This window comes from Chaetodon auriga, chromosome 10 (genome assembly GCF_051107435.1).
Source record: "Chaetodon auriga isolate fChaAug3 chromosome 10, fChaAug3.hap1, whole genome shotgun sequence".
Taxonomy (NCBI): domain Eukaryota; kingdom Metazoa; phylum Chordata; class Actinopteri; order Chaetodontiformes; family Chaetodontidae; genus Chaetodon; species Chaetodon auriga.
In genome coordinates this window covers 24,710,193-24,738,041 of record NC_135083.1, presented here as the reverse complement: position 1 = coordinate 24,738,041, position 27,849 = coordinate 24,710,193, and the positions used below count along the sequence as shown (strand labels likewise).

The 27,849-nt window shown below is 42.4% G+C and overlaps 1 protein-coding gene across 8 annotated transcripts in view; it reads right to left on the bottom strand.

Moving 5' to 3' along the window:
* The window catches only part of atp2b3b (ATPase plasma membrane Ca2+ transporting 3b), a 51,932-nt gene extending 24,350 nt beyond the window's left edge, over nucleotides 1-27,582 (bottom strand). For 3 of the 8 annotated variants that reach the window (XM_076740443.1, XM_076740445.1, XM_076740439.1), the window contains exons 1-11: nucleotides 27,020-27,582; nucleotides 21,385-22,214; nucleotides 17,233-17,430; nucleotides 15,438-15,692; nucleotides 13,857-13,982; nucleotides 10,983-11,108; nucleotides 8,631-8,672; nucleotides 8,287-8,451; nucleotides 7,547-7,618; nucleotides 7,223-7,365; nucleotides 437-569 (exon numbers count right to left, since the gene is read on the bottom strand). In XM_076740443.1, the coding sequence (XP_076596558.1) occupies nucleotides 437-569; nucleotides 7,223-7,365; nucleotides 7,547-7,618; nucleotides 8,287-8,451; nucleotides 8,631-8,672; nucleotides 10,983-11,108; nucleotides 13,857-13,982; nucleotides 15,438-15,692; nucleotides 17,233-17,430; nucleotides 21,385-21,634 (1,510 nt within the window). In that variant the 5' untranslated portion in view covers nucleotides 21,635-22,214; nucleotides 27,020-27,582. Of the gene's footprint in view, nucleotides 1-436; nucleotides 570-7,222; nucleotides 7,366-7,546; nucleotides 7,619-8,286; nucleotides 8,452-8,630; nucleotides 8,673-8,989; nucleotides 9,047-10,982; nucleotides 11,109-13,856; nucleotides 13,983-15,437; nucleotides 15,693-17,232; nucleotides 17,431-21,384; nucleotides 22,215-27,011 lie in introns of all 8 variants that reach the window. The other 5 variants (XM_076740442.1, XM_076740437.1, XM_076740444.1 and 2 more) reach the window with 3 other exon arrangements.
* Nucleotides 27,583-27,849: the final 267 nt, after the last annotated feature.

Sequence of the window (27,849 nt, the reverse complement as noted above, 5' to 3'; positions counted from 1 at the left end):
AGCTCTGTTGTAAACCAGATAATATGAATAGCCCATGATATTGATAAGATCAGTATATGTGGATGCATTTCTGCATATTTGTTCTCTAATCTGTGACCTGAAAATGGAAATGGCTAGCAAAAGACATGAAGTTCTGTGAAAACAGTTATATAAGTACATGTCCTGAAAGGTCTAATAAAATAACTCTTATGATGTCATCAGGGCCATCTCAGTTTAGGCTTGACGGCTACAAATGTATATCAATCAAAGTTGTTGTTCGGTTACATTATGGGGAAATGTAGGATCAGCGTTTTGGAGTTTGACCCACTCCAGGGATAAAAGTCTGACTCTGCCTTGATTGTGGAGAGGAATTCTCTGACTGATTCAAAACATGCTTGGTAAACTGTACTATTATTATCATTATTATCATTATTTATAATTATTTGTTTTGACTCACCTAAAAAAGTCTGCACCACAGTCATGCGGTTGGTGGTGAGGGTGCCGGTCTTGTCAGAGCAAATGGCTGTGGCATTGCCCATGGTCTCGCACGCATCCAGGTGGCGTACAAGGTTGTTGTCCTTCATCATTTTCTACATGTGTGATAGTGATGGAGAGCAGAGCGGTGTGTGAGGGGTGGATGGAGGGGTGGGATGGGGAGTGAATGATGATGGGTGGACAAGGGCAGAATGACAAAGGCAGAGAGAAATGAATTGATGGAAAGAAGGAGAGAGGGAGTTAGGGAAAAATCAGTCACTGTTAATGTAAATTCAGGGGCAGATAAAGCACTGTTTCATTTAAGGTATTTTGACTTTTAACTTAGGCAAAGGATGACATTGATCTATAGGCTAAAATGGTGCAGAAAGGCAAATCCATACAGTACAAATATGTGGAAAATTATTTTTGATATATAACACACTGATGCAAATTCATTTAATGACTGGCCAAGACTTGAAAATTGGATTGGGACCTCAGGCAAAGTGCTAAAACAATTCAAATCATATCTGTGAGGAATAATTTTGTCTCAATTGGTAATTATGATTTGAGAAGACTAACATTATGTGTGGAGTTCCCTAAGGTTCAATACTTGGTCCTCTTATATTTGGCATTTACATGTTTTAATGTAATTTAATTAGACTACATTATAGACTGTATTAACCATTAACCTTATGTACCCCTGTTTCCAGTCTTCATGCTAAGTGTTTATGTTTAACTCCACTCCAAGAATTGGCACCTTAATGTGATGGAGGGATTTGTGCATCCCTGCAACCTTGGGAGCTGTGTTGTTGGGGGCAATGGCTTATGGTAAGGTCTCCCAAGACAAATGGTAGCAGGAGAGGGTCAGACTAAGATATAATAAAACTCAGAGTCAGGCTACATGTGATAACCTTACATGAATCATCATGAATCAGCTGAGTGAAAATAGTAGCCAGCTTTTGGGGGGGGGTATATTTGTTGAAAATATTTGAAATAATACATCATCCTATTTCTAGTAGGTTATTTCTTATTTCACCATTTTAAATCCATATACCCACCTTATTCTAGTGTTTACTCACAAACTACCTTAATCTGCTCACCTTGCTTTTCACTTCAGTTCCTTTTTCCCAACAGACACACACCTACACCACTGGTCTCTGCACACACAGTGACTTGTGCAGCCCTTCCTCTTTCTGTTTCTCTCTCCCTGTCTGCTCTGTTGACTTTCTTTGTCAGCAGTTTTACAAAGGCATCCAAAAACACAACTCAAGCTTCGGACTGTTTCATCCCCGATTCCATTTTCACAGCAGGTGAGCCTCGTGTGGAAGAGGTTTGTTGTTAATGATGTAGCCTATTGAAACGATCAAAACTAACATAGTAATGAATGTCATCAGCAACAACCAGGTGCATTTCTAAGCTTTTACAAAACAACAGCATAAGTAGATCTGCATTAAACAGAAGTTGTACCACAAGCAATGCACTTACAGGAAGAACATGATGGGCATACCAGAGAACATCTCTGTCTCTCTCTGTTTCTCTGTAGAGCATGCTTGATTGTCAGTAGATGGGAGGGGCAGAGTGAAGGGAGACTGTCGAGAAGTTAACTGATTACTGATGTGTCATTCTCTTGGATGGATAAAAAATAAAAACACGAAAATACTAAAATAGGTAGCCAAATATACTTTGGTGGCCATTAAAGCACCTAGGCGGCCAGCTCAAGTAAAGTCTAAACTCTGTCATGTCATGTGAGAGAGAAAGAAAGTGAGAGCAGCAAGAGCAGTGAACACAGCACACTGAGCTCTGAAAATCAGAATCATTTGTCAAAAATAAATCAAGAGAGCTGCTGATATAAAAGTGGTAACAACTTGAAATCGTCAGAAATAATCAGTTGGAGATGTTAATGCCATCTGGCCGACAGCTGACGCTGGAAGGAGCTGTGGTACCTTGCCCAGAGCAGGGAAACTGAGGCTCCCTCCTGTAGCCACACCGGGCAGGTAAGCTTGCCAGCTAGTATCTGATAACTGGGCTTTTACACATGGCGCTTGGCCAGGCACAACCTGAAAGAACCAGGGACATAGGCATGCTGACCCCTGGCAGTGCAGACTGGTTGTAGGGGCGTGGAACGTGGGGGGGGGGGGGGGGGGGGGGTCTGTGGGAGAATACAACCGAGTCTCCCAGGAAGTTCAGTGATGGGTACTGCGGGAGTATGGGCTATGGGGGCTGTTGCTATGAGCCATCCGGTCCCTATTAAGGATGTAACAGTTTACTGAATCTCGCAACAGAAATATGGCTTGATGTCATTGTGGGACTGTGACATTACCGTGATTTTATATGGCTATTTATTATCGCTCCTTGTCAAATTTTGTATTGTTTTTGTTTGAACAGCAGAGAGCACAATCATAGTAGTAAAGAAGACAGACTCCCGTCATCCTTTGCGTGCAAGCCAAGCGCTGCTAAAAATAGTCCCAACGAGAAAATTACGAATGAAAGTGCTGATAATGAAAACGAGATCGAGGAAGCTATTTTGACAATCAGTGCAGATATGTGGCAACATTTCGGTGTTCCTGTTTCAAGACCTGACAGTGGCGAAAAGGAATCAAATGCAAAACAACTTGCAAATACTGCCAGACGATGGTCAACTACACTATGGGAAACACATTAAACATGAGAAGCCATTTGGCTCATCGCCACGCAGAAAAGCTCAAGTCACCACAACAACAAAGCTTCTGCCAGACCAAACGAGCCTGAATTACGCATTTGGAGCCCCACTTCCACATAACAGTCCCAGAGCTGAAGAAATACCAAGATGCAACGGTGAATATATAGCCAAAGACTAGAGGGCGTTTTCTGTGGTTGACAATTAATCAATGAATTTAGTTCATAATTGAGTTAGTAAACACACTGCAGTCAAAGTATACCATTCCACAACAGCCACACTCTAGCTGTGCAGTGATAGCAGTTCTGTACCAAGACACAAAAGCAAAAAGTGACGCAGCGCCTTGAGGAAGCGTGCAGAGTGCATCTCAATAACCACAGATGGGTGGACTTCACAAGCTACTCAGAGCTAGATTACAGTTACAGCTCATGTTATGACAAGCAAATGGGAAATGAAAAGTTTTGATGCGGCTTCTTTTCCAATCACACATTGGACTCAACATAGCTAAGGTTTTGAAATCTGCTCTTTTGGAGTGGGAGCTCGACATGAAGAATACAAAAATCATAATGGTATTGCTATCATTACCAACAATGCAGAAACTATAGTTGTAGCGGTGAGAGAAGCCAGACTGTATCAACACAATGTGTTTTGCACACACTTTAAACCTCACTTCACAAGCGGGTTTGAAGATAGGCCGCACCTACAGCAGTTTTAAAAGCTGTGGGAAAGGTGCCTGTGAACAGATAGCGATTAATCATTGTTAAAACCTCCTCTGCCAGACAACTATAAACCAATTTTTAAAAAATAGTGGGAATGGGATCAAGAGGACAGGTGGAGGATTTTAACTCACAGACAACTTTCTTGATCATTTCCAAGTCCACTGCAGTAAAGCAGTGCAGTGGAGTAATAATGTGTAGTTCATTGTCCATTCTTTTGAGAGTAATGCTCATTCTGATTGCCGCAATCTTATCTCGAAAAGAAAAAATCATTGTATTTTGTAGTGCTCAGGTGATCTGAGTAGTATTACAGGCAGGATTCATGAGACTATCAACAGTTGAAAAAAGAATTCTTGGATTATTATAATTTGTATTTATTCAGTTCAGAGAAATATGATCGTCTGGCATTTCTGACTGCTCCATTGTATTCTGCAAGGAGTTTTTTTTTTAAGATATCACAGTGGATCTGAAGTTTTGTCATTCTCCATCTCCATTCAGCTTTGCGACAGTTTCTTTTGAGTTGGTTGATGTTCTGCTTTTGCCATGGTGGGTTTTGTTTTTGAGGATTTTTTTGTACTTAACTGGTGGAATATGGTCAATAGCTGATTGTACTTTTGCATTTAGATTATCCACTTGATTGTCAACAAATGACGGGAGAGTTGGCAAAGACTTGTATTATTATGCAATAATAAAGTTTTCTGCCAATTCAAATGTAAGATATCAGTGTTTCACAGTGCCTCTAGAGTTACAATTCAGCATATAAAGAGACAGTGAATTCAATAAAGTAGTTATCAGACAGAACCACATCCATGACCGATGAACTGTCAACAGAAATCTAAGTCTAAGTCTAAGTCTAAGGTATGACTAATGGCTAAAGACACTGGATGCTAAACTAATAGTTGACCTATTATAAATAGAAGTATCAGTTGTAGAGGGATTAAAGTTGGTAGAGAGTCCAGGCTCCATATGAGCAATGGAGAGACATGAGCTAGGACCCCAGGGACATCAATCGTAGTGGGACTGGTCCAAAGGAGTTCCTGATGATGGAGTAGTCTACGACCAGCGTTTTGTTACGTGATGTGGTTGTTGTCTTATGGACTTGGGGCTGACCATCCTGGAGGCGGAGTGCCAGTCACAAGGACCAGAAGTTCCCAGTCGAGGAGCTCCTCTTTCCATTGCGGGACCAGGACCGGTACCAGTACTGCCTGGCTTTGTGGAATGAGGCAGTGGACTTGCTGTGGCCTCCAGGCCAACCATGGACAGATGGTGCTCCAGCTTTCCCAGCATGCCGAACTTGTTACTCAGCTGGATAGATGCCGGTGGTGGAATATGGGAGGAGTTCCTACCTCATTGCCTTGTGTCGAACAGATCCATGCCTTGGGTTTGGCTCCAAGCCTGGACCTGGGGTCTTCCTCATTGAGTGATACTGTCGGTGGCTGTGGCTCCGTGGTTACAGGGGGACCAGGCCAGGGAAGTGTGGTATTGTTGATGGGAATGTCAGAGGCTTCTGTGCCTAGCAAGTCCATGAGTCACTCCTCTGCCTGAATCTAGTAAAGATCGGAGATTCAACCTTCAAGTTCGGCAATTTTTTTACTTAACGTAAGGCATCCAGAGCAGTCTAGAGGAGAAGTGAGTGGTGACATTGATGAAAAGTGTTAAATATGTAATTGCAAGATAACTAAAGGTGTCCGTGCCTCCACAACATGGTTATAGCTTCCCAGGAGAGAGCAGTTGGAGGCCTCGGTTTGATAAAATCAGTGCAGATCTAAGATTGGATAAAAATTGTTAATAAATAGTCAGACCATAAAATCAATTTAGTAATGGCCACAAGTAGCTGCTAAAAGTTAAAAAGCCAACAGATTAACATACAAATCAAACTGCCAGCTCACAACCGGATGTATGGTGCTGTGACTGGTCTCTGTGTTAGCAAGTCAAACAGGATTCCAGTAGGTGTTGGCTTCCACCACAGTTGCTCCTTGTCACTTATTCTTTTTGTCATATTCATGGACAGGACCTCAACCTGCAGTTCACAGGAGGAACATTCCCCTTTTTTGGGACCTCATAATCGTGTCTCTGCTTTTTACAGATGATGTGGTTCTGCTTGCTTCATCAGACCATGACCTTCAGAATTCACTGGGTCAGTTTGGAGCCAAGTTGGAATGCGAATCAGCACCTCCTAATCTAAGGCCATTGTCCTTTGCTGAAAAACGGTGCCCCAAGTTAAACTATCTTGGGGTCTTGTTAAACAAGTGAGGGCAATGGAACCTCAGACAGACAGGCTGATTGGAGCAGTGTCTGCAGTAATGCAACGGTTGTACCGTTGACTGTTGTGGTGACGAGAGAGCAATTTGCCATTTGTTCCATGTTCTAACCCACGCCTATGGGCATGAGCCCAGGTAGTGACCGAAAGAATGAGATCATAGATACAAGTTGCTGAAATGAGTTTCCTCCATAGGGTGACTGGACTCATCCTTAGAGAAAGGGCAAGGAGCTCAGACATCCGAAGGGAGCTTCGAGTAGAGCCACTATTCCTTTGTGTCGAAAAAGAGCCAGTTGAGGTGGTTCAGGCATCTGATCAGGTTGCCTACTGGGTGCACCCCCCATGGAGGTTTTCCGAGCATATCCAACTGGTAGAGAGCCCAGGGTAAATCCAGAACAGACTGGAGAGAATATCTGTCTTTTCTGGGCTGGGAATGCCTTGGAATCTCCCAGAAGCTGGAAAACATTGCTGGGGAGAGGGACATCTGGACTGCCTTGCTAAGCCTGTTTCCACTGGTACTCAGCCCCAAATAAGTAGAAGAAGATGGATAGATGTTTAGCTAAGCTAACCAACTCCTGGCTTTAGGTTCATATTGAATGACATGAGAGGGAATCTTTTCATCTAACATTTAGCGGGAAAGTGAAGAAGTGTATTTCCCAACAATGTTGAAGTATCCCTCTAAATGTTTTCAGAATCACAATCAGAATACTTTATTGAGCTGTGAGGGTCTCCTGACACATCAAGGTGAATTTTTAGGTGAATTTGGCCAGTCAGAGGACACTGTTTAGAAAGATGTTAGTAAGGGAATCACACTGAGACTGTAAAAGTGAGAGAGGCAGAAATAGGATTTTTTAAGGCAAGGGAAACATGCATTCCCAGTGGAAATTACACCATTGACAGGAATATACTTTCAACAAATCCACATGTGAATGTTATCCTCACACATACTCCCAACTTCACTTGTAAAAGTCTATATTACTCAAGTCTGACCATGGCATGCCTCTCTCCTGTATTCGATCCATGACTTGTTTTTTTTCCCAATATGGTCTCTATGTATATTGTTGTATTGGTTAAAGAGCCAACAGCTCTTACATTTCCTTTTGCTAAGCATTCATTAAACCGGAGGTGTGAGTCTACCTTGACAGAGTAAGCCAGAGAGATGGTGACAGCGAGAGGTAAGCCCTCTGGGACAGCCACTACCAGCACAGTGACTCCAATGATGAAAAATTTGACAAAGTATTGGATGTAGACCGGAGTACACTCTGTCAACCATGTATGACCTGCAACACATACCATACTACATATTAATGCCAAGCAAATAACTTTAAAGACTGAGTCATACTCAGCAGATTGGTAAACATTAAGCACAACATGAACAGAATAGTATGAGTAAAATGTGTCAGCAATTCTAAGGGGTGCATTCTGAGATAGTATGTGTGTTTGTTGGGAATACAAACAGACCTTCAACGACAAACGTGTTGATGACAAAATACAGCACCAGAATGATGACGGTGATGGCCGACATCACCAAACCTGTGGGGAGATTGAAAAAGGGGCAATTTATTCCTGTCTTGGTTCATGTAAACATAAACACTTTAATATGTGTTTTCCTGATGCAAGAAGAAATGGAGTAAGCCCTCTTCCCCTGCCCACATGTTATATTTGTTCTGTTATTCTGTTAAAAACCTGGATTAGCAATTAATATTCAAGCATCCACAATTGGATGTGGACATTGTATGGTACCCAGGAGAAAATTTCTGTACCATTTGCTTTTCCAAATAAACAATAAATTTAAAAAATCTGTTTTGACTTTATTCAATATTCCTGTATTTATGTAAATCTGAAGTAATGCATGTCCAGTAGGAACCACACTGTTCTTCATCATTCACTTCGCTCATTTCCCTTTGTGATCACATTCATCACAGTCTGTAGTACTTGAGAACATAATGTTTTTTCTTTCTGTTACTCAGCAGTAATAAAACACAATTCTGACTATGACTCTTTGCACCTAATGTGTAAGGCTTCACACAACTACCACAAATCACTTCACGTATTCAGGAAGAAAATTGCTGTACATCATTGCCACAAAAGCTCCGTGGGACTGACGGCTTAAGAATCTATTCTATGTGATCATTTTAGTGTAGAAATAAACAACTGCTAAGAGTGTAAAACATGCCTAATTTAGGTATAAAAGTTCTTACCTGCTTTGCCAATTTGAACAGCCAGTTTGGTGAGCTTGCCCTGCAACACACTCTTCTCTTTCTTCGGAACATTGGTTTTCTTCTTCTCCCTGTCCTCTACCTCGCCTCCCTCTGCACTCTTCAAGGGTTGCATCTCCATGGCAACACCCCCATCCTGCTTCTTGGCTGAAGTACACACACACACACACACACACACACACACACACACACACACACACACACACACACAAAACAAAAACATATACACTCTCTTCAGTACTGCACCTGTAGATGAAGTAAGCTCATCGGACATCCAAACCAACCTTTATGCACATAAACACATTTACACATCCATGAGCTTTTACCTTTGTTCTGATTGTTCTCCACAGCTCCATCGGGTTGCTTTCCTGAGAGAAAGGGAGGATGAGTTAGACAGAGGCACATATAAAGATAAGGGAATAGAAAGACAAACAGTAATGAAAAAGCATTGTTCAGGTGTACTGACACTTCCAGAAACAAACAAAAAAATTCACAAAGAAACGATATTAAAGGGAAGAATAATAAAGGTACAAACATTTCCATACACTGGGTCAAGAGAGAGAGACATTTTTCTATGTATAAGTCCATCATATGTCACTGTCACTTTCACCGCACCGTGTACTGGGGTCCATTCATTGGCTGAGGGAAGGAGTGGGGCAGGGCAGACAACTTTATGCTCACATACCATTGGTGATTGTGCTGTGACTGGCATCTGTAGAGATTGGCAACTGAGTACTGTCCTCTGTTTGGGGAATGTGTGAGGAAGGAAGGTTTTGGGGGCATATGAGAGGATTTGGCAAAAAGGGAAAACAAAAGACAGCAAAAAAGGAAGAATAAAAAAGTCAAGTAGTAAATGTGGTTGTCCACATGATTGTACGAGTAGAATGTTTGTAGATGAATATAAAGAGTAGAATGAAAAAATGAACTGAATATAACCGTAATCTCAAAATGAGGGACAAAATCAAAGAGAAAAGTGAAAAGGCTCATACTAAACCCACATTGCATGAGGAAAAACTACCAAGTTTGGCATTTGTAGAAGTCTTATGAATAATGTATTATCTCCAGTAAATGAATGTCTGAATGATCCAGACCTCAGAGGCGGCTGCACTGAATGCAATAAGTCTTAGTGCACAACTAACACTTTGGAATGAGGACAACATTCATTAAGTACTTTTTTCATAATATGGGCATCATCAGCTAATTGTTGCCATCCATTTCTGCATTCCAGGATGCCACAGATGTTTTCTCCCTGTCAACATGTCAACAATACTACACACATTCCCATGCAGAAGTGAGAACTGCAGTGGTAGAGGCATGGATAATGCACTGGTAATGATATTAACCTTAAGTGCTTCTGAAAATATGCGTAGCCTCTGTTGTATGGAGCTCCGCTCTGACTACAGGGACCTTCCAAAACAAATTTGAGCATAGACTAATGCTTCATGCTTTAACCAACCAACACTCTTCCCTGAATCTCTCCAGCTGCCTCACTCTACCATGCTCTTTCAATAATTGATTCAATCTGCAGCCTCTCTCTCTCAGATTAAGGGAGGGATGGAGAAACAGTGGAGAGCAAAGGGAAAGATAGGAAAGTGAAAGAGGGCGCATGAGTGGGGTAAACAAGAGATGGAGTGAGAGAAATCAAGAAAGATGGATAGGCGAACGTGAGACAGTGAGAGGGAATGGAGGGGGTGGAGAGAGGGCTGGAGAGGATGTGGGCTAAATTATCGATGAGGTTAAACTGGTGTGTTTCCTGTTGAAGCTCTTATCTGAGATCAGTTAGGCACCCAACTAAGTCTACACACACACTTACACTAATGCACATGTGAGCATGTGCAGTGTATGAGCATGTGCAGTGTTTGAGCATGGATGGATTATGAGACAACAGACGCAGGACCGAAAGAGACACAGAACTACTACTGTGTACTTTGCAGCCTCTATGTGGTTGTTTACATTTTTATGAGGCCATTTTGCACCTCGTTGTAGTGGTTATTCATCTCTGAGGATTCTTTTCGTGTCTGTTCATTTCGTACCTCTTTGTAGCCATTTTGTGTCTCTTTGTAGTGGTTTTTCATCTCTGTGGATTCATTTTGCATCTCTTTGTGGTTGTCTTGTGTTGCCAATCTAAGTTTGCAGCTCTTCATGGTGGTTTAGCATCTATTTGTGGTCATTTTGTCTTTGTGGTCACTTTGCTTTTTTATGGTCATTTTCTTCTTGTTCGATTTGTTTTGCATCTCTTTGTGGTCATGTTATGTGTCTTGGTGGTTTTGTATATCTTTGTGGTCATATGAAATCTCTTTGTAGCCATTTTCCATCTCTTTGCAGTCATTGGAGTCACTTTGTGGTCATTTCAGTCTCTTTTTGGCTGTTTTGTGTCTCTTTATGGTCATTTTGAGTCTCTCTGTGGTCGTTTTGAGTCTCTTTGTGTTTGTTTTGAGTATCTTTGTTGTTGTTTTGCATTTGTATGCAGTCATTTGATTGACTTTCCAAGAAGAAACATTTAGTCTCACTTTAAACAACCTCCATCTATGTGTGTGAGTACATACTTCATCTACTGGTTTGCACATTTCAAGAACAAAACCATTTGTGCTTTGGATGCATCACTAAAGATTACGTCTGTTCATCTTGCTATTTGAGCAGATAAAGGGTTTCTACACTGAGTCCTCTCTTTAACTTACCTTTCTTCTCCTTCCCATCTTCCTCCATCTCTCCAGCACCCAGTAGGGTGAAAATGATGCCAGTCTGTGAGTTGACACCTACAGCTGTGACCAGCATCCTGCCCGAGCCCTCCATCACATGGGTACCTTAACATCCAAAAAGATTACTTGTTTAGATTCAATTAAGAGATCAGTGGTGTTTGCAAAGTGGCACCCCCAAGTGGTTACAGATATGAAACAGCAAACTGTGATCTGACAGAGCTCAGCTCGACACAATATACCATCATGCAGGCAGGAGAAAAAGCAAACTTGAAAAAAGAGGAAAACCTTGACCCTGGCACCGGAGCATAATTCTGGCAAGTGGGTCAGACAATAAGTAGTTAAATGAAGAGTTATGTAGAAGATTAGTCTAGCTGGGTAATTTTGGCATTGACAGAATAAGCAGCCAAACTTGGCTGTCTTAAAGTTGATAAGTCACAAACAATGCTTTTTATAAGGCTGTAGTCAACCAAAGGAAATCTTGATCGATCCTCAACCAATCAAATGGAAGATGAGTGGTGTTTTTCTTCATCAGTCTGCCAATAAAATAATTTAATTAAAAATGTGCTACTTTAGCTCTGATGCAGCCACCTCACTCTATCTGAAGTCACCACTCTGTACTCTTGCTAAATGTCAAGCCCACAGCAGTATTTTATTGGTTGCAGGTCACAAGTAATAGCCTATCAACACTGAAGGCTGCTGTGCCACAGATGGGTGAAGAGGAACCCATCCACAAAGTGGAGCTGCTCCGGTGAGCGAGTGGAGCTGTGTCTGAATCCACTGGATTAAGATGCACTTTTCTCCTTATAACAGCAGTCATTGTCCGACCAATGAGAACTTGGTCAGACATACCAGCATACCAACCAAACAATCAACAAACCGATCAGAACGAGTCAGCTCTAGCTTTTTGTCTGAAGTCATGGTGAGTTTTTAAATTACTGTAGGTTTTCCCCTTTGTGTTTCACTTATGTCACAAAGCTATTTTGTTGAACATACTTTGAAAGGCCAAACCTCTGTTTTGAACTTGACTGAATGGATGGCAGTAGAAGGTTTACCAGAGCTTCTTCATGGCAAACAACTGCTTGCTGCAGCTGGAAATGAGACTGAAGGCATGGGTGACACTGAACCAAACCAGTGCCAAAACCAAAACAGAAAAGTTTCAAATACAGTGAGCTGAAACATGCTAAAACACTCAGTGCAGCTGAGGGGAATGGCTGATTCAGATAATAATTATCTGATTTGTCACATTACACATGTCACTTGATCCACTGTCAATGAAAAAATTAGAGTACAGGGGCATTTAAGTTTCAAACAGGGTTTCAGTTCAAATAGTTTGAACAAAGAACAAACTAGCAAGTTAAAACAATAGGAAAGTGATGACTCAGCTGGTACCTCGCAGTTGTCCCATGAACTCCTCTGGCACCTCTCGGTGAGCTTCTGTTCCTCTACCTTTTGGTTCATAATGGTTCTTCCACTAAAGAGTGTGTTTCTAATCTAATTTCCCAACACGTAATACTTGCCATCTTTATCCATACTTTATGGGTATCTACTAATGCACTGAACAGTAACATCTGAGCAAATTATCACTGAACCAAGATTTTCAAAATTACCATTAAATACGGCTCAAGATAGGACTGTAGTGCAGATTTTAGAAATATTAAGTCCCCCCAGCAATACCACACAGACCTAAGACAGTTTTGACTTGTCACCAACCAAAAACATTCTGAGTATTTAAAAAAAAAATCATGTATTTTCACATTTTAGTCATTCATTTAATTATATTTGATTGAAGATAATCCCATGACAATTTCAAAAAGAGACCATTTCAAAAGGTCCAATTTGATAACAAAAATGTTCTATTGTGAAGAATACAGAGTACTCTGTCTTACCCAGCATGCATTTTCTGTAAATCTCAATAATTTGAACTCTCATGACATTAAGGTGTTAAAACAGTTGTCATGAATGCAAATATTTTTAGGGAAAGAGCAGTTATGCTAACAATGATACCGATTGAGATACATATTGCATTAATCTCTCACCATTAACATGAACACCTGACAATAAAATCTAACTCAGATAGAGTAAAGTAGCTTGTAATGCTGTGGTGTAGCCTTATATCCTGTTACTTTTCTGTAATTGTACGCAAGGGACAAAAAAAAGCCTAAAAAGTTACCACTGATTTGAACCAAGACCTCTTTGCAACAGCCCCAACAGAATATTTCAGCTTCACTTAAGCAGTATTTATTCCACTGCAACTGTATTTCATTTTATTGCGCTGTCAGGTGTTTCTGTTATTTTTCCCCAATAAAGTTACTTCAGGGTGTGATCAGATTATCTCTACAGGAATGGCCTGTGGTCTATATATGATGTGTCTAGAATGTTTTTTGAGTTTGAGTTACTGTGTTCTCAAAAATGTGTCTATGGATAAGCATATGTCATCCAAGAAGAACCAGAGTAGCAGACAGCAAAAATCCATTCATCCTTTAGCAATACCCATTAATACTTTGCAGGGCCACTGAGGGCTTGAGCCAATCCCAGCTGAGACTGGGCAAGAGGCAGGGTCCACCCTGGACAGGTCACTAGTGAATCACAGGGTTGGCAAATAGAGACAGACAACCATTCACTCCCAAAGTCACATTTATGGGCAGTTTAGAGTTGCCAATTAACCAATTTGCATGTTTTTGGACTGTGGGAGGAAGCCAGAGTACCCAGGGGTAAAGCCACATAAGCGAAGGGAGAGCATGCTCCAGACAGAAAGGCCCCAGCCAGTCGGAAGGTTCTTACCCAGAACCTGTGACAGCGTTCAGCTAACCACTGCTCCACCGGGCTGCACAAATCCAAAATGTGAAAACAAACCTGAGAGCAGCATGGGGTCCTTATCCACAGACTTGCGTACATGGTCAGACTCTCCTGTAAGAGAGCTCTCGTCTATCTTCAGGTCATTGCCTTGGACCAAGATACCATCAGCTGGCAGCAGGTCCCCTGAACACAAACATGAACACATCAGTGTTTGATTCACCATGCAGTTTATGTTCTCCTCTGCTAAGGACAAGTCAATGCATGGGTGCTTAACAGGGACATGTATGCATCAGTATAATATACACACTCACTGTGTTACAGAGATAAGCAGTACAAGTATAGCAGGAATAGTTAAGTTAACCATATGTTGCACTGCATTTGAAGTTATGTGCAGACCAGACTGGAGCAGGGGCCAGCCTGACTCTATCCAAAGGTAAAAAAAAACACTTAACGGTGCCTTTACATTTTACTAATTAACACATTATATCTTGTTCATTTAATCCATACACAAATAGAAATGAAAATAAAAAACTCAATTTGTGGTTTTAGCATGTAACTCCCCTGTAAAAACCACACAGGGCTGCCAACTCTCACACCACACATGCCTTTTCTCACACTAACTTTTCAACTCCAGTGTAGGTTTTTTCTAAGTTCTGACAGGCTGAGGCCCAGAGCGTTATGGTTAAGGCAGCACTTCTCAAAAGCACTTTAAAAAGGAAAAGGACTGCAAACTGTCCCCTGTGACTATTCTACAATTATATATTATATCACTAGATTATCATTAATATAAAAGTAGCATTTTGCTGTTGTAGTTGGTTGAGGTAGAGCTCATTTTGAACTATATTGTATAGGACTGTTACTAATGATTATTTTCATTATGGATTAATTTCATGATTATTTTTTCCATTAATTGATTGCTTGGTTTGCAAGAATTCCAAAAAATAGTCAGGAATGCCGTCACAATGACCCAGAGCCCAAAGCGACACCGTCACAATGCTTGCTTTGTCCGACCAACAGTCCAGGTCTCAATATTATTACAAAAGAATTAAAATGATCAAAATAATTAAAAGGAAAAGCAGCAAATCTTCACATTTGTGAAACTGGAACCATGAAATGTTTGAAATATGTATCAATGTATCAAACATAATTAATTACTATTTTTCTGTCAATTGACTAATCAACTGATAGTTTCAGGTGTACTTGTATAAACTGGTGGGTAGTTCCATCAATAACAAAGCATCATATCATATGAGCTCTTTATATGTTGTTTGTGTAAAAAATTGTGAAGTAACTCGTAACTAAAGCTTAAAAATACAAATTTTCCCTCTGTGATGCAGTGGAGTAGAAGTAGAAAGTAACATGAAAAGAAAAGACTGAAGAACATCAAGTCTGTGCTTAAGTGCAGTACTTGAGTACATGGACTTAGTCACTTTCCACTGAGGTGGCTTATGGATTTCAATCACTGATCAACGATTTCAGTCATTTTAACTGACAGGCAGGCTGCACAGTGGTCATTTGTCTAGTTCTATGAATCCAGCTGGTGTTACTCAGGTAACTGACCAGAAATTGATGAATCAATGGTGAAAATGCTTGTAAATTGCTCTTTCATACAATAAGCATTTGTGATGGTCTCTTTACCGTATTTGACCTGGGCCAGGTCCCCCACCACCATGTCAGCCACAGGAATCTGGATGACATTTCCTTTCCGCACAACAGTGAACTTCTGTTCTTGCTCGATCCGACTCTGTAGACCCCGGAACTGTTTCTCTTTGGACCAGTCGTTAAACGCTGTAACCAGTACGACGCAGACGACGGACAGCAGGATGGCCGCACCTTCAATCCAGCCAGTGTCACCTTCGTCTTCTTCCTCTCCACCTGACACGTTCCCACATACTGGAGAGAGAGGAGCGGGCGGCTGGTGAGACGTTTTGTGAAGTACACAGCCAGAGACATGATATCACAACTGAATCAAATAGTATTTAACCTGCCTGAAGCACCAACTGGCTGTTGCTTTGGCTAGTTTAGACAGCTTCACTCTCTTCATACAAATTATCAAATGTTTACCACTGACAAACAAAACACTTACTTACAGTAGGTGACAATAAATTCTTATGTGGCACCACCCTACCTAAAGAATTGAATGTTTTCATGTGCTGCTGTTGTATGCATTATGAGGTTTTAGATAGAACCACAGTGTCCCATATTTCCTCCATCTATTTGTTGAGCTCACTTCTTCTCTATCATGACCTCTCGCTGTGGTTAATAGACTCAGAAAGCTTGTGGCAACAATCTGATTCTGATTACCCAAACAAGGAAAAGAAGAGGAGCAAAGTATAACATGTAGATTCACTAACATCATCTCCAGAATCTGCTTCTTAAGACAAAAATCACACTTGAGGATTTTTTTTGATGGAAGTACTTTGATTTCTAAATTTAATTGGACAGTTTCATTTGAATTGTCTAATGCAGATACTGCAGCAGTATTTAAGTGTGAATTCAGCATAGGAGTGCAACGTGAATCACTAGTTCCTCTCTCTCTCGGCTCTCCGCACTGAGCTGCCCTACAGGAACACTTCAAAGGAGGATTCAAGATATTTGATGTGTAACTCCCTCAACCTTCTTCCCACTACACTTTCCACCCTTTACTTACCCATGAATCTGGTCTTTAACTTGAGGATAATTTAAAAAAGAAGCATTAACAATAATAATAAGAATATGAATTGGTGGTGGCAGAAGTTGTAGCATTATTAACCTGACATTGCCAAATTTAAAAGTTCAATAGAAGTAAAATCAGTTTCACAATGAAATACACAGGTTTTTTGCTTCTACAACCTTTCTGCTGTAACTGACATTGATCAGTCGGTTTGCTGATTTTATGACCCAGGAGTGTGACAGTTCACTCTTGGAAATGGTAGCTTGATTAAATTATCTTCACTCGAGGTCAACTTTGATTTTTTTTAACAGCATTTCATGGTCTTCATCAGCAGATTGAATTTGGATGGATTTTCCTCTTTTTTTGTAAATTTATGACTCTTCCTGTGTCAGCAATTTTGTTCCATTTTAAAGTTAACCTTCATCGCAAAAATGCCACTTGTGGTCACAATATTGAGCATCACTTGCATGGGCTTGTTTTTATACTAAATTTCTTCCTTTCTTCTCTTCCTGCAACCTTAGCTTCCTCCATGTCTCCTTCCCACTCTCCTCTTTATCCAGGATACTGGTGACTGGACAATATGTATGCTGATGATGATTTGTCTTCTTCCTCACCTCTCTCTGTTTCTTCCTCTCTATTTCTCTCCATCTATCATCTTCACTGTTATTCACTCCAGCTTCACCCCGAAAACATTCGGTTTTACAGTGTGCTTTGCCTGCATTCTCTGACACCCTCCAAAATCACCACCCCACCCCTAGCCCCCTCTGCCCCTGTCCTTACATTCACTTTCCTTTCCGGGAGGCTGGTAAAAAGAGAGGCCGAGTGAGATGATGGCAGCAGCCTCCAAGATGATGAGTGTGACATCCTGTAAGGCCTCCCACACGAGCTCAAGGAAAGTCTTGGCCTTCTTCGGAGGGATGAGGTTTTGGCCAAATGTTTGACACCGATGCTCCAGGTCTGCTGGATCCCCACTGAGACCTGACAAATGGAGATGAGACAAAGAGAAAGACACAGGGAGAAAAAGATGAGTGACAATAACAAAGGTTGACATGAAATTGTCTTTCTGTAAAAAAAATAAAAATCATTTAAAGCACATTCACAAACAACATGCATCTGCAGACACAGTGGCATATTCATGATAGAAGTCACTTTCATTTTGTCCTAAATAAAAAATTCAAAGGTCTGCTTCATTTCAGTGAGAAGTGTTCCAAGTCCACTTTCATTCTTAAAGGTGTCACTAAAATTCCATTTAGCAGGTATTAGCTCATCACACGCACATCAGCAGCAAGAATCACCCCAAAAAAGGCCAAAGCCAACAACACCAACTTTCTCGATCTAGTAAAATAGTTTAAAGCGCCCAGAAGTCTATGAATTATGGCTGCTAACTCCAAGTTTACTTTTCTCCCTCCAAACATTTTGTCTCACATCTCCAGCCTCACCACAACAGCTCCATCCTCACCCTCCTCTCCCCTTCAACCTCACCCCTAAGTGATTCTGTTTCCATGGTGACCAGGATATCAGGTCCAGGGCTCCCTGTCTCTAACAGGTTTCTGCCTAGCAACAGGTGATGTCATTCCTTCAGTGTGCTAGGTTTGGAGCAGAGCTTTTTTTCTGATTGGCTGTTGGGGAGGGGAACAACAATTTGTATGCTGTGGTTGGCCAAGATTAGTGACTGTCTTTGTGTCTGTTTGCCTGTGTGTGTGTGTGTGTGTGTGTGTGTGTGTGTGTGTGTGTGTGTGTGTGTGTTCAGAGACATCCTGGTCCAATGTGCTTGCTACAGGGAGTCATATGTAGCTTCCAGCACTGCCGAACAGTTGTGTAGCAATATGACACTCAACAGAGTTCAGGCCAAAGCAAGGCAGAGAGAGACAGGGAGAGAGAAAACAGGTGACCTTATGCTGAGTAATCGTAGCTAGCTGCACCCTCCTTCCATTAGTCCATCCCGGCCTCTCTCCCTTCATCATCCATCCCTCCATCCTTCCCTTACTCCTCATCCTCCTCCACAGACTTTCTCGTCCGCTCTCCCCTTCTCTTTTCTTCCCTCTCTCAATCTCCCCTTGATGTGTCCTTGACAATGCGGCAAGCTGTTCTAGCTTTCCCTCTTCACCCCTCACACCCCCCACCCCACACACACACACACACACACACACACACACACACACACACACACACACACACACACACTTTCTCCTCTTTCTCTCACTCCCTTTCTCTTTGTCATCGTTTCACCTCCAACTCCTTTCTGTTACTTCAGTGTGGATATAATGGTTTAATACTGCAGTACTGGGGTATCGATATCTGTATTTGTGTGTGTGTGTGTGTGTGTGTGTGTGTGTGTGTGTGTGCAAGAGACAGAGAGAGAATGATCCCAGTCTGTATTGGTTTAACGCCCACTCTGCTCTGTGTATCATATTACAGATGATGCTCTGCATCAACTGCATCACAATGTATACATGTGGTACATTTACTCTGATGTGTATCCCCTGATGTTATCTATTTTGTGTAGTATTGTTTCAAAATATGCATTTCTGTTTGCATGCATATTTCTCTACTGTATAGATTTCCCATCTAGTATCTATTTGATGTGCTGATTCATGTTCCCCCTCTGTGATAAGTGTTGTTGTAATCATAATAGGCAGAGGCAGCAGCTTTTATTATACTGTCAAACGCAGCAGATTGGGAGCAGAAAATATCTTGAGCTGTGAGTTTGGAATTATCAGTCACAAGTTTGAGCAGACAGATTTTTGAGTAATGATATTAGATTTCTGCAATGTGGGAAACATCTTTCGCCATCAATGTTTGCACGTTGGCTCTTTGGCTGCTCTATCACACCAGATGATACAGTACCATATGTAATTTGTGAAAGTCAGCACAGTGCAAAAGAAGCCAGCCCAAGTGTGTGGAGAGCAGTGTTTGTGCATGTTTGTGTGTGTTGTTTGCCAACTGTGCTTTATAGGGACAACTGCAGATACATGACACTCTCTCTCTCTCTCTCTCTCTCTCTCTCTCTCTCTCTCTCTGTCTCTCTCTCTGTCTCTCTCTCTGTATATGTGCTTGTACAGCTATCTTTGTGAGAACCATTTTGAATTTTACACCTTGGGAGTGAGTGAGGACATCTTTTAAAAGTGAAGGCATTTTGGCTGGTCCTCACTTTTGGACAGGCCTTCAAAGGGCTGCTTGAGGGTTAAGACTTGGTTTTAAGGGTTAGGATAGAATTAGGTCTAGGTTATGGTTAGAGAATGCCCTCACGAGCGTCCTCACAAGGATAGAAGTACAAATGAGAGTGTGTGTATGAAAGAAAGAGATGGAGAAAAAGTGAGAGAGTCAGTGGGTGTTCAGTTACACTAAGTCTGTGTTGAGCGTTGCTAATTTGACACTGTGAGCTGGTCAGGAGTCAGTGCAGCGGGTCACAACAAAACCAGCACATACACACAAACACGCACACACCTCATAGACTTTGCTAACACACACACTCTTCTTCCTCCATTCACCCCCCTCTGTTCCTCACCATCTTCATCTCACAGATCTCAGTCATTTTGCTCTCTCTTGCTGACTTTCCCAGCCAACTTCTCTCTGCTGTTGTGTTGCTAGGTTACAAACTAGTTGAAAGAGTGGGTGTAGTGTGGTACCACACCCCTGTTAGAACATACAAGTCCACATGCACATACACACTAAAGACACAGAAACTCAAACCCTACCCCCAGTAGCCATGATAGGTTTGCAAGTGAAAGGCATCAATTAAATTTTCAGCATTGGTGCAGAAACAGTGGGTTGATTAATCAATGAGTGAAATGACGAGATCAGTCCACTCATTTAACAGGCATTTGCTATTGTTAGGTGTGCAACTTACTATTATTTTCATTCTAAATTAATCTAGTGCTTATTTTTACAATTAATAGTGCACAAATTAGTGAAATAATGTCTTCACATTGTGTGTTTTATCAAATTTAAATGTAAATTTAAAAACACAACAAAATCCCTTTTATGGTGATAAGAAATGGATTGTTGCTTAAGTTGATAGCTATTGATTTATTGATTATCAAAAAATTGCCAACTATATGTGTATATTTCTTAAATAATCAGCAGATTATTCAACACTGAGAATAATCGTTAGCTGCATCCCTAACATAATTAACTGAAAGAATAATGAAAATAGTTGCAGTCCAGTGCATGAATTACAGTGAGTTTGCAATAAGTAGGTGTGCTAGTTAAGATTTTAGTCAGTTCTTTATCGTTTATTGATTTCCTGTCTGTGTTTAATCCTCTGTAATCCCGTCATCCATTCATCAATCAATTCACCCGTCCATGTTCTCCATACATCCAGCTCCAACAACAACTACCTTTATAGCCAGGATTACACTCCATGAGCATTCTTCTGTCTGAGATGTGTTGCACTGCAGTGAAATTGTTGCATTTTTTTTTTTCATTTAGTCTACTTGCCCATTAATAATGGATGAGTGAAATAAACTGAGCGGTATTTTTGTGATCAAAACATTTTGTTGACTCTTAGCCTTACGACAAAACTTGATGTTCTAGAATGACTGGTGACCACATGTAATCTGTTTCATTTGTTTGAGCCAAGTGCCAAATGATGATGATGATGATGCAGAAATCAGACAGATGATTTGGACACAGTTTGCAACAACTCTGTCCACTCTGTCATTCATCTCATCTCAGTGTACAAATTCATCTCCCTTCTAACCCACCTTCATTCATCCTCTACCAGTCCATCCACCCAGCAAGCCAGCAATCTATTCTTCCATTCATGTGTCTACTCATCCATCCAACTGTTCCTACATCAGTCTATTAATACAGCTGTGCTCTCACCCATTCATCTATCTACTCATCTACTCCTCCATTGATAATCCACCCATCCACCAATCTTTTTACTTTTTTACCAGTTAAACTATTTGTCCATCCATGTCTGCTCACCATCAGTGTGGCTGGTCTGTAGTCTCTGGCAGAGTCCCTCTGTGTCTCCATAGCTGTCCTGAATCTTCTGCAGGGCATCGGTCCCTCTGAGCTCCATCAGCTCCCTCAGCTCCTTCACCGTGACCCTGAAGTCTCCCCCGGCATGGCTACCATCTGCTCTTCCTCCTCCTCCGCCCCCACCTCGAGTCCCTTTGGGATAAAACTCCACTGCGCTGTTTGCCATTTCACCCATTGTGGCTGTTGTTGACATGTCAGTAAGGATTGTTTGCTGTTGTGGTCCTCCTTTCTCTCTGTGGTCTGTCTTCAACTCAGTTCCCCTTTCGCTTGGTTGGTGGAAGGTTGTTCATGTGCTCAACAGGCAGAATCTCGATTCTTCGTACTTAAAATTAGCAATTATAAACACCTAAACCCTTTATAAATTTTATTTCAGGGCAATGAAGGGCTGTTGGTTGTTAATATTTTTTCTCCTCACTAACTTGGCCTAACCTCCCACTGCTCCTTTAATTCTCCATAATAGGAGGAGGAGGAGGGTGAGGGGGATCAAGGACAGCAAGCAGGAGGAGCACTTCAGATGCGTGATGTCTGAATGAATCCAGCTTTCTTTTACTTTGTCTCCTCTGCAACTCTGCTCTTTCCCCGTTTCTGTCCCCCTCCCTCCAGGGTCACGGCCAGTCCATGGACAGGCAGACAGACAGGCTGGTGGACTTACAGACAGGGATGGAGGGATGATGGACGGATGGAGAGAGGGCTGGACGGGGCTAAGGCGGCTGATAAATCAGAGAGAGGAAGTGGATCCAGTTCAGAGGTAGCTACTGCTGCACCACCAGGACCTAAGAGAGAGCAAGGAAGAGATAAAACATTACCACTCTGTTCTATTGATCTCACTGACTATCATTACATCAAATTATTTCTGAAGTAGAAACAGGCCCTGCTGAGACTGGATTCAGTTGTGAAACTTGTACATTTGATGCAGTGGCTAAAAATCTACCATTAGTACATCAGCCTTGATCTAAATAAATCCCCAAGAAAATTGGCACAAATATAATACATTTGATGGCACAACAAGCTGTAAACACAACACTCTCGTCTTTTTACCTATTAAATTGAATATGGCTAACATGTTACCAAACAGTGGCTTATTTGCACATCTAGCAGACACTGAGCAGCATTAGCTTTCACTTGGAGTTGTGTTTTTTGGCCACCTGACAAAGTCAAATGTTCACTCTGTCATTGCCTGATCTGAGTATTGTGGTCAGGCATTGGTTGGGAAATGGTTGGGGTAAGGATTATCCATCCATCAGATGTCAGAATTTAATTCACTCATACGTGCTACTCAGATCGTGCTGAGACACACCACCAACTCCTGAGAAAGATATCTGGCTCTTTAACAGCTAAATGTTCCACTACCTTCAGCAGCTACTCGCTAACTGTGTCTGTCTGCTGTTTGGTGCTGGGTAGGTTGTGTACTGCAGTGTGCGTGTTTGAACTTTCTTGAGCAGCCTGTTGTGTCTGCAAATGATGCAGCAGGCACAAATTAAAATACCCAAAATGCTTGTAAGACGTCAAAGGAGCACCAGTTTTGGATCATTCTCTGTGGGTTCATCACTACAAGAGACCCCTTTCACATATTTCCTCCTTTGTTGAGGTAGCAGAATATAGTTAAAACACTGATTATAGCAGCTTTGAGTTTTTTTAAAAAACTTAAAAAATGGACAAAGTCTAATTCTTAAAGTGCAAAAACAAAGTCTTAGATTGTGCATCCTTGTACCCCATCAAACCTCTTTTTAGCGAGCTCCATAAATCAATCTCCTAAAATGATGTTTTTCCTTTCATCCAGTAAGAATTAAGCATGCGCATAATGGTATTTGGAAGAAAAAAAGAAAGCTACAACATTTTTTGTCTAATATTGACTATACCGGATATCATTACATCACTACCATCCCAAAGTAAAGTGTTAAAGGACGACCTTATCCTATAATGTTCTTGTTGTCAAGAAGCTGCATGAAAAGACTAACAATGAGTTAATCTGTCTCACAGTACTTTCTGCTTTCTCTGTGGCTCTCAGCTCCAATACCACTGGCTCTTAATCAAGACTTAAATCTTTAAAAACAGCTCAAAAATATATAGCTGTACTTCTAAAAAAGGCTTAGTAATTGTCTTAATTAACTGGCCACTGTAATTTTTATCAACCATTATTCAAACAGGAGTAAATAGTGCCTTTGTAGAAGACTTTTTTCAGCTGCAGGCTAATAAGCATTTGGTGTTTTAGTGAGTATTTGGGGCAGCACGGTGTGTGTGTGGGATTGAGTCAAAATAAACTACAGTGTGTGTGTTCATAGTAATGCAGGAACATAGCACCCAGTGCAACAGTGTGGCTCATTGATGTGGTTTTAATAGTTGTGGGACAGCAACAGACTTTATCAAACAATTCATTGTTGGTTTCGACAGGTTACTTTTCATGGGATTTGTTGATTGAAATAATATACATATTATTACTGGTCTGTTTTTTTTTTTTGTTTTTTTTTTAGCCCAGGTAGTATTTATTCAAATCAGGGATGTCCAGTGCATCCACTTTGACACAAACACGCCATGCCTGGACACATTCCGGTGCCTTATAGGTACAATTAATTCAGGTTCGGTTTGTTCAGTCAAAAAACCCGTAAGACCTGAAAGTGGAAAATTTCCTGCGGTGAGCTGCTCTTGTTGAATCCAATGAAAAACAAGTTCCTAATCACTGAATTAACATTTCAACCCATCTCTGGAACTGATTTAATTAAAAAAATCTGAAGTTTACAAGTGAACAGAACCACAACTTGTTTCTTTCAGCCACACTGACTGAGGCGAAGCTTCTTCCCACATGAGCAATTAGCGCTGCCTGTAACTCAATATTTTCAGCATCGCACATGACACAACACATTCTGATTTCCCTATCAGGGTATTTTACATAAGGATGAGCATGAAAAAACAGAAGTGAAGCTCATCATTAATTCCTTTTCTCCACCCTCCTCTCCATTCTTCACTCTCCCTCAGCTCCCTCTGCCTCTTGCATCGTCTCCCTCCCTTTTTTCCTCTCTTCCCTGCCATGCCTCACTCCTGACTGAGAGTGTTAGTTTATGACTGAGTCACCCTGCTCTGCCTTTGAAGCTGCGTCTCGCTCTCCATCTTTTCTTATTTGCGTGCTCTCCCATCTATCTATCTATTCCATCTACAGTATATGGGTTTACGGTCTGTTTTTTGTATGCCTTGTCTTGTGGTGTCTCATTTCTTGTTATTATTTTACCTTTCTCTTTACTTCCCATCTCTTGGCTCCCTCATTTTGTTGCTCTCCCTGTCTATCTGCTTCCTGCTACTGCAATCATTTATTTACTCAGCCAGTCGCACATTTTCTTCCCAGCCTGGTCTCTTACTCACTGATTCTGTCTGATTTTATAACACTCACGCAAGAAAAAGCTCCTCTGTTCAGCCTCCCAACTATTGCAACTAACTCTGACCGTGTCTTTCTGTTTGTTTCAGAGCTTTGATGTGAACAGAGCACATGTGTATGGGCGTGCACATGTGAGCATGCATTACATAAATTGCAAAAAAAAAAAAAGATACAAAAAAAAGCCAACTCACTTTGTTACGCCTTCTATTACACACAAACACACACACACACACACACACACACACACACACACACACAGAGTCCACTTAAGCCACATGATGCAAGCATCATGAATGTACAGTATACACACAAAGACAATAACACTCATGCTCAGAGACATCACTTACATGATTTCTGTCATGAGACACACAAATGTGTCATACACCACAGTGCTTTCAAAATGAATGTGAGAGAGGGAGAGATGGGGCTGTCCTGGCTGAAAATGTGTTTGAACATGAAAAGAGTCAGATAAAAGGTCACCACAGTCCTCAGTGGCTGGCCCATTTATCCTGAATGCTAGCCCTGTTTCTCCACCATCCCTCAGAGGGTCAGAGCAATTTGATTGTTTTTTTGCGGCCACTCTTTTCCCTCGGGGATTTTCTCTTTATTGCGGCAGCAAGAAGGTTGAGTGGGGTGCAGAGTGAGGAAGACACAGGAGAGAGGGTCCTCACGGGATCTGATTCCAGGCCAGCAGGGCCTTGTACGCTTTGTGACTCTGAGTGTGTGTGTGCATGCATTTGTGTGTGTGAGCGTGTATGCTGGATGGGGCAACCCAGGCTACATACTCACACACTTGAGCTTGTACTTGAACTTGTCAGTATTTCGTCTCACCGCCTACACAGGCTAGCCTGTGGTCCACCTGTGCGCCTGCAGTCCTACTTTACGACAGGCACCTGAAGGGTCACCTTTGGCAGAGCCCCTGTATCTGGGCTGCTGCCTGCTGTTGCTGGCTTGGCGCCAGTCACACACTTCTGTACTGCCCAGCGGGAATAGCACACTTAGAATTCGACACAGTCAATGGCTGGAGCCATTAAAGGTGGGCCGCCAACAGGGCACAGATATCTGCATTACTGTAGAACACATTAAAGCAACTGGATGATGCTGACGATGACGAGGATGATGAGGATGACAATTTCAAGGGGGGTTGGGAGTGGGCTGTTGGGGGGCATGGGTTCGTACTTGGAAAGAAAGAAAGAAAGTCCTGGAAAGACTGATCGATGTTCCCTTTTGACATGTATCCATCTCTCCTACATTTCAAAGACGTGCACAGACACACACCTTCTGGCACTCACAGTGTCCCATGTCCCTCCCACATGAGCCACTATCCACCCCCACCCAAAGCTACACACACTCACACACTTATTTCTTGAATGGAATGGCCCCATGCAACAGTGTGTTTGCCACACAAAACGACCTTTCCTGGTCACCTTCAGAAGTGCCTGAGCTCCATCCCTGAGCTCATCCTCATCCTCAACACATATATGGCAACAAGAGGAGGTCCTGATTAATGCTGGGAAACCACACTGTACGCCTACTAAAATGCAAGGAGAAAGAGCGTGGAGCCTGTAGTGCGCCACTTGCCTACCCTATGTCCCTCCGCAAGGTTACCGGCCCGGCCACCGCCGGCCGTTGTGCCCAACTCACATCCACCCTGCGCCGGGAGGCTTGTGAAGGTCCCTCTGGCCAGAGATCATTACCAGATCAAACCGTCACCCCCGCAGCTCAGCGCTGCAGGTGCGACGCGCCGTAACCGAGACAAACAACGCAAGTGATACCCGATAGCCTACAGCCTGATACATATTAGCGCCCAAGAAAACCAAGAGGCAAGCGACAGCCCTTCATCAACTGACACAGGACACGAAGCGATGGACGGACGGATGGATGGATATGTATCATGAGCCATACACACGCGCAAGCACATTCACGCGTGCACGCGCGCACACGCATACACACATACTGCCTTATAATGTAGCGCTGCTTGCAAGGATATGGTGGTATACCATACTGTATAGGCTATTAATATAGCTGTGTAAGGCCTGTGATGACAAATTTCACATTAGGCCCCGTTTTACATTCTGAAGTCCGTTAAAAACATGCCTACACTAATAATGAATCAGTGCGAGCAACACATCTTCCCTAATAAAAACGGCGCTCGAGCGCCCGGATAAATAACAGTCACGCACGCAGGCACGCACGGACTCACCGACTCACCGTGCAGGCCGAGCTCAAGGACATCAGCATCAGCGCGCGGGCGGGGAGGCAGAATCCCCGTTAATCTGCGTATGCGTGGAGCGGCGAATGTCCCAAACCGGATGAAAGGATACAGGGGGACCGGGGTTGCGGCAGCAGCCGGGAGTCCGAAGGGATGAAGGGATGAAAGACGACGGTGCTGATGAATATTCCGCTCCGCGCGGTCACCTGAGGGTTGGTCGGCGGAGTTCTGCGGCGGTTGAGGAGAGAGAGAGACAGAGAGAGAGCGAGAGAGTATGCGCCGGGTTGAGGGTTTAAACACCTCCGTTGTGGGGAGGGGGGAGCAGTCTGTGCGCCTAGATGACGGCTAGCTGCTCCCGGCGGTGAGAGCTGCTAATTTGACCGAATTCGGTTAACCGTTAAGGGCACTGGGAGAAAAAGTGAAGAAAAAAAGAAAAGAAACGCTGTGACGAGAGGAGAAGCTCATGCGACATCTTTGGAGGAGGAGGAGGAGGAGGTGGGGTTGAGCCGCTGCGAGCGCTCGCGCACACAGGAGCTCGGTCGCAGCATCCGCGAGAGGAACCGAGCGATGGAGGGGGGAAGGGGAGGGGGGCTGCTACGTCACCCCCCTCCCACCTACTCGGCGGCGTGATGACGCAACAGACACACCGCAGTGGACGTTTTTTTTTGTTTTTTTTTTGGGGGGGGGGGGGGTATTATCAGTTTGGTATTTAGAGCCAAACACCGATATGTAGATGACCCCAAACATGGCGTGCTTGTGACATTCATTAGCCCTCCCCCATTATAACGTCCATATTTGTCACAAATTTGAAATCACTCTATTCTACTTT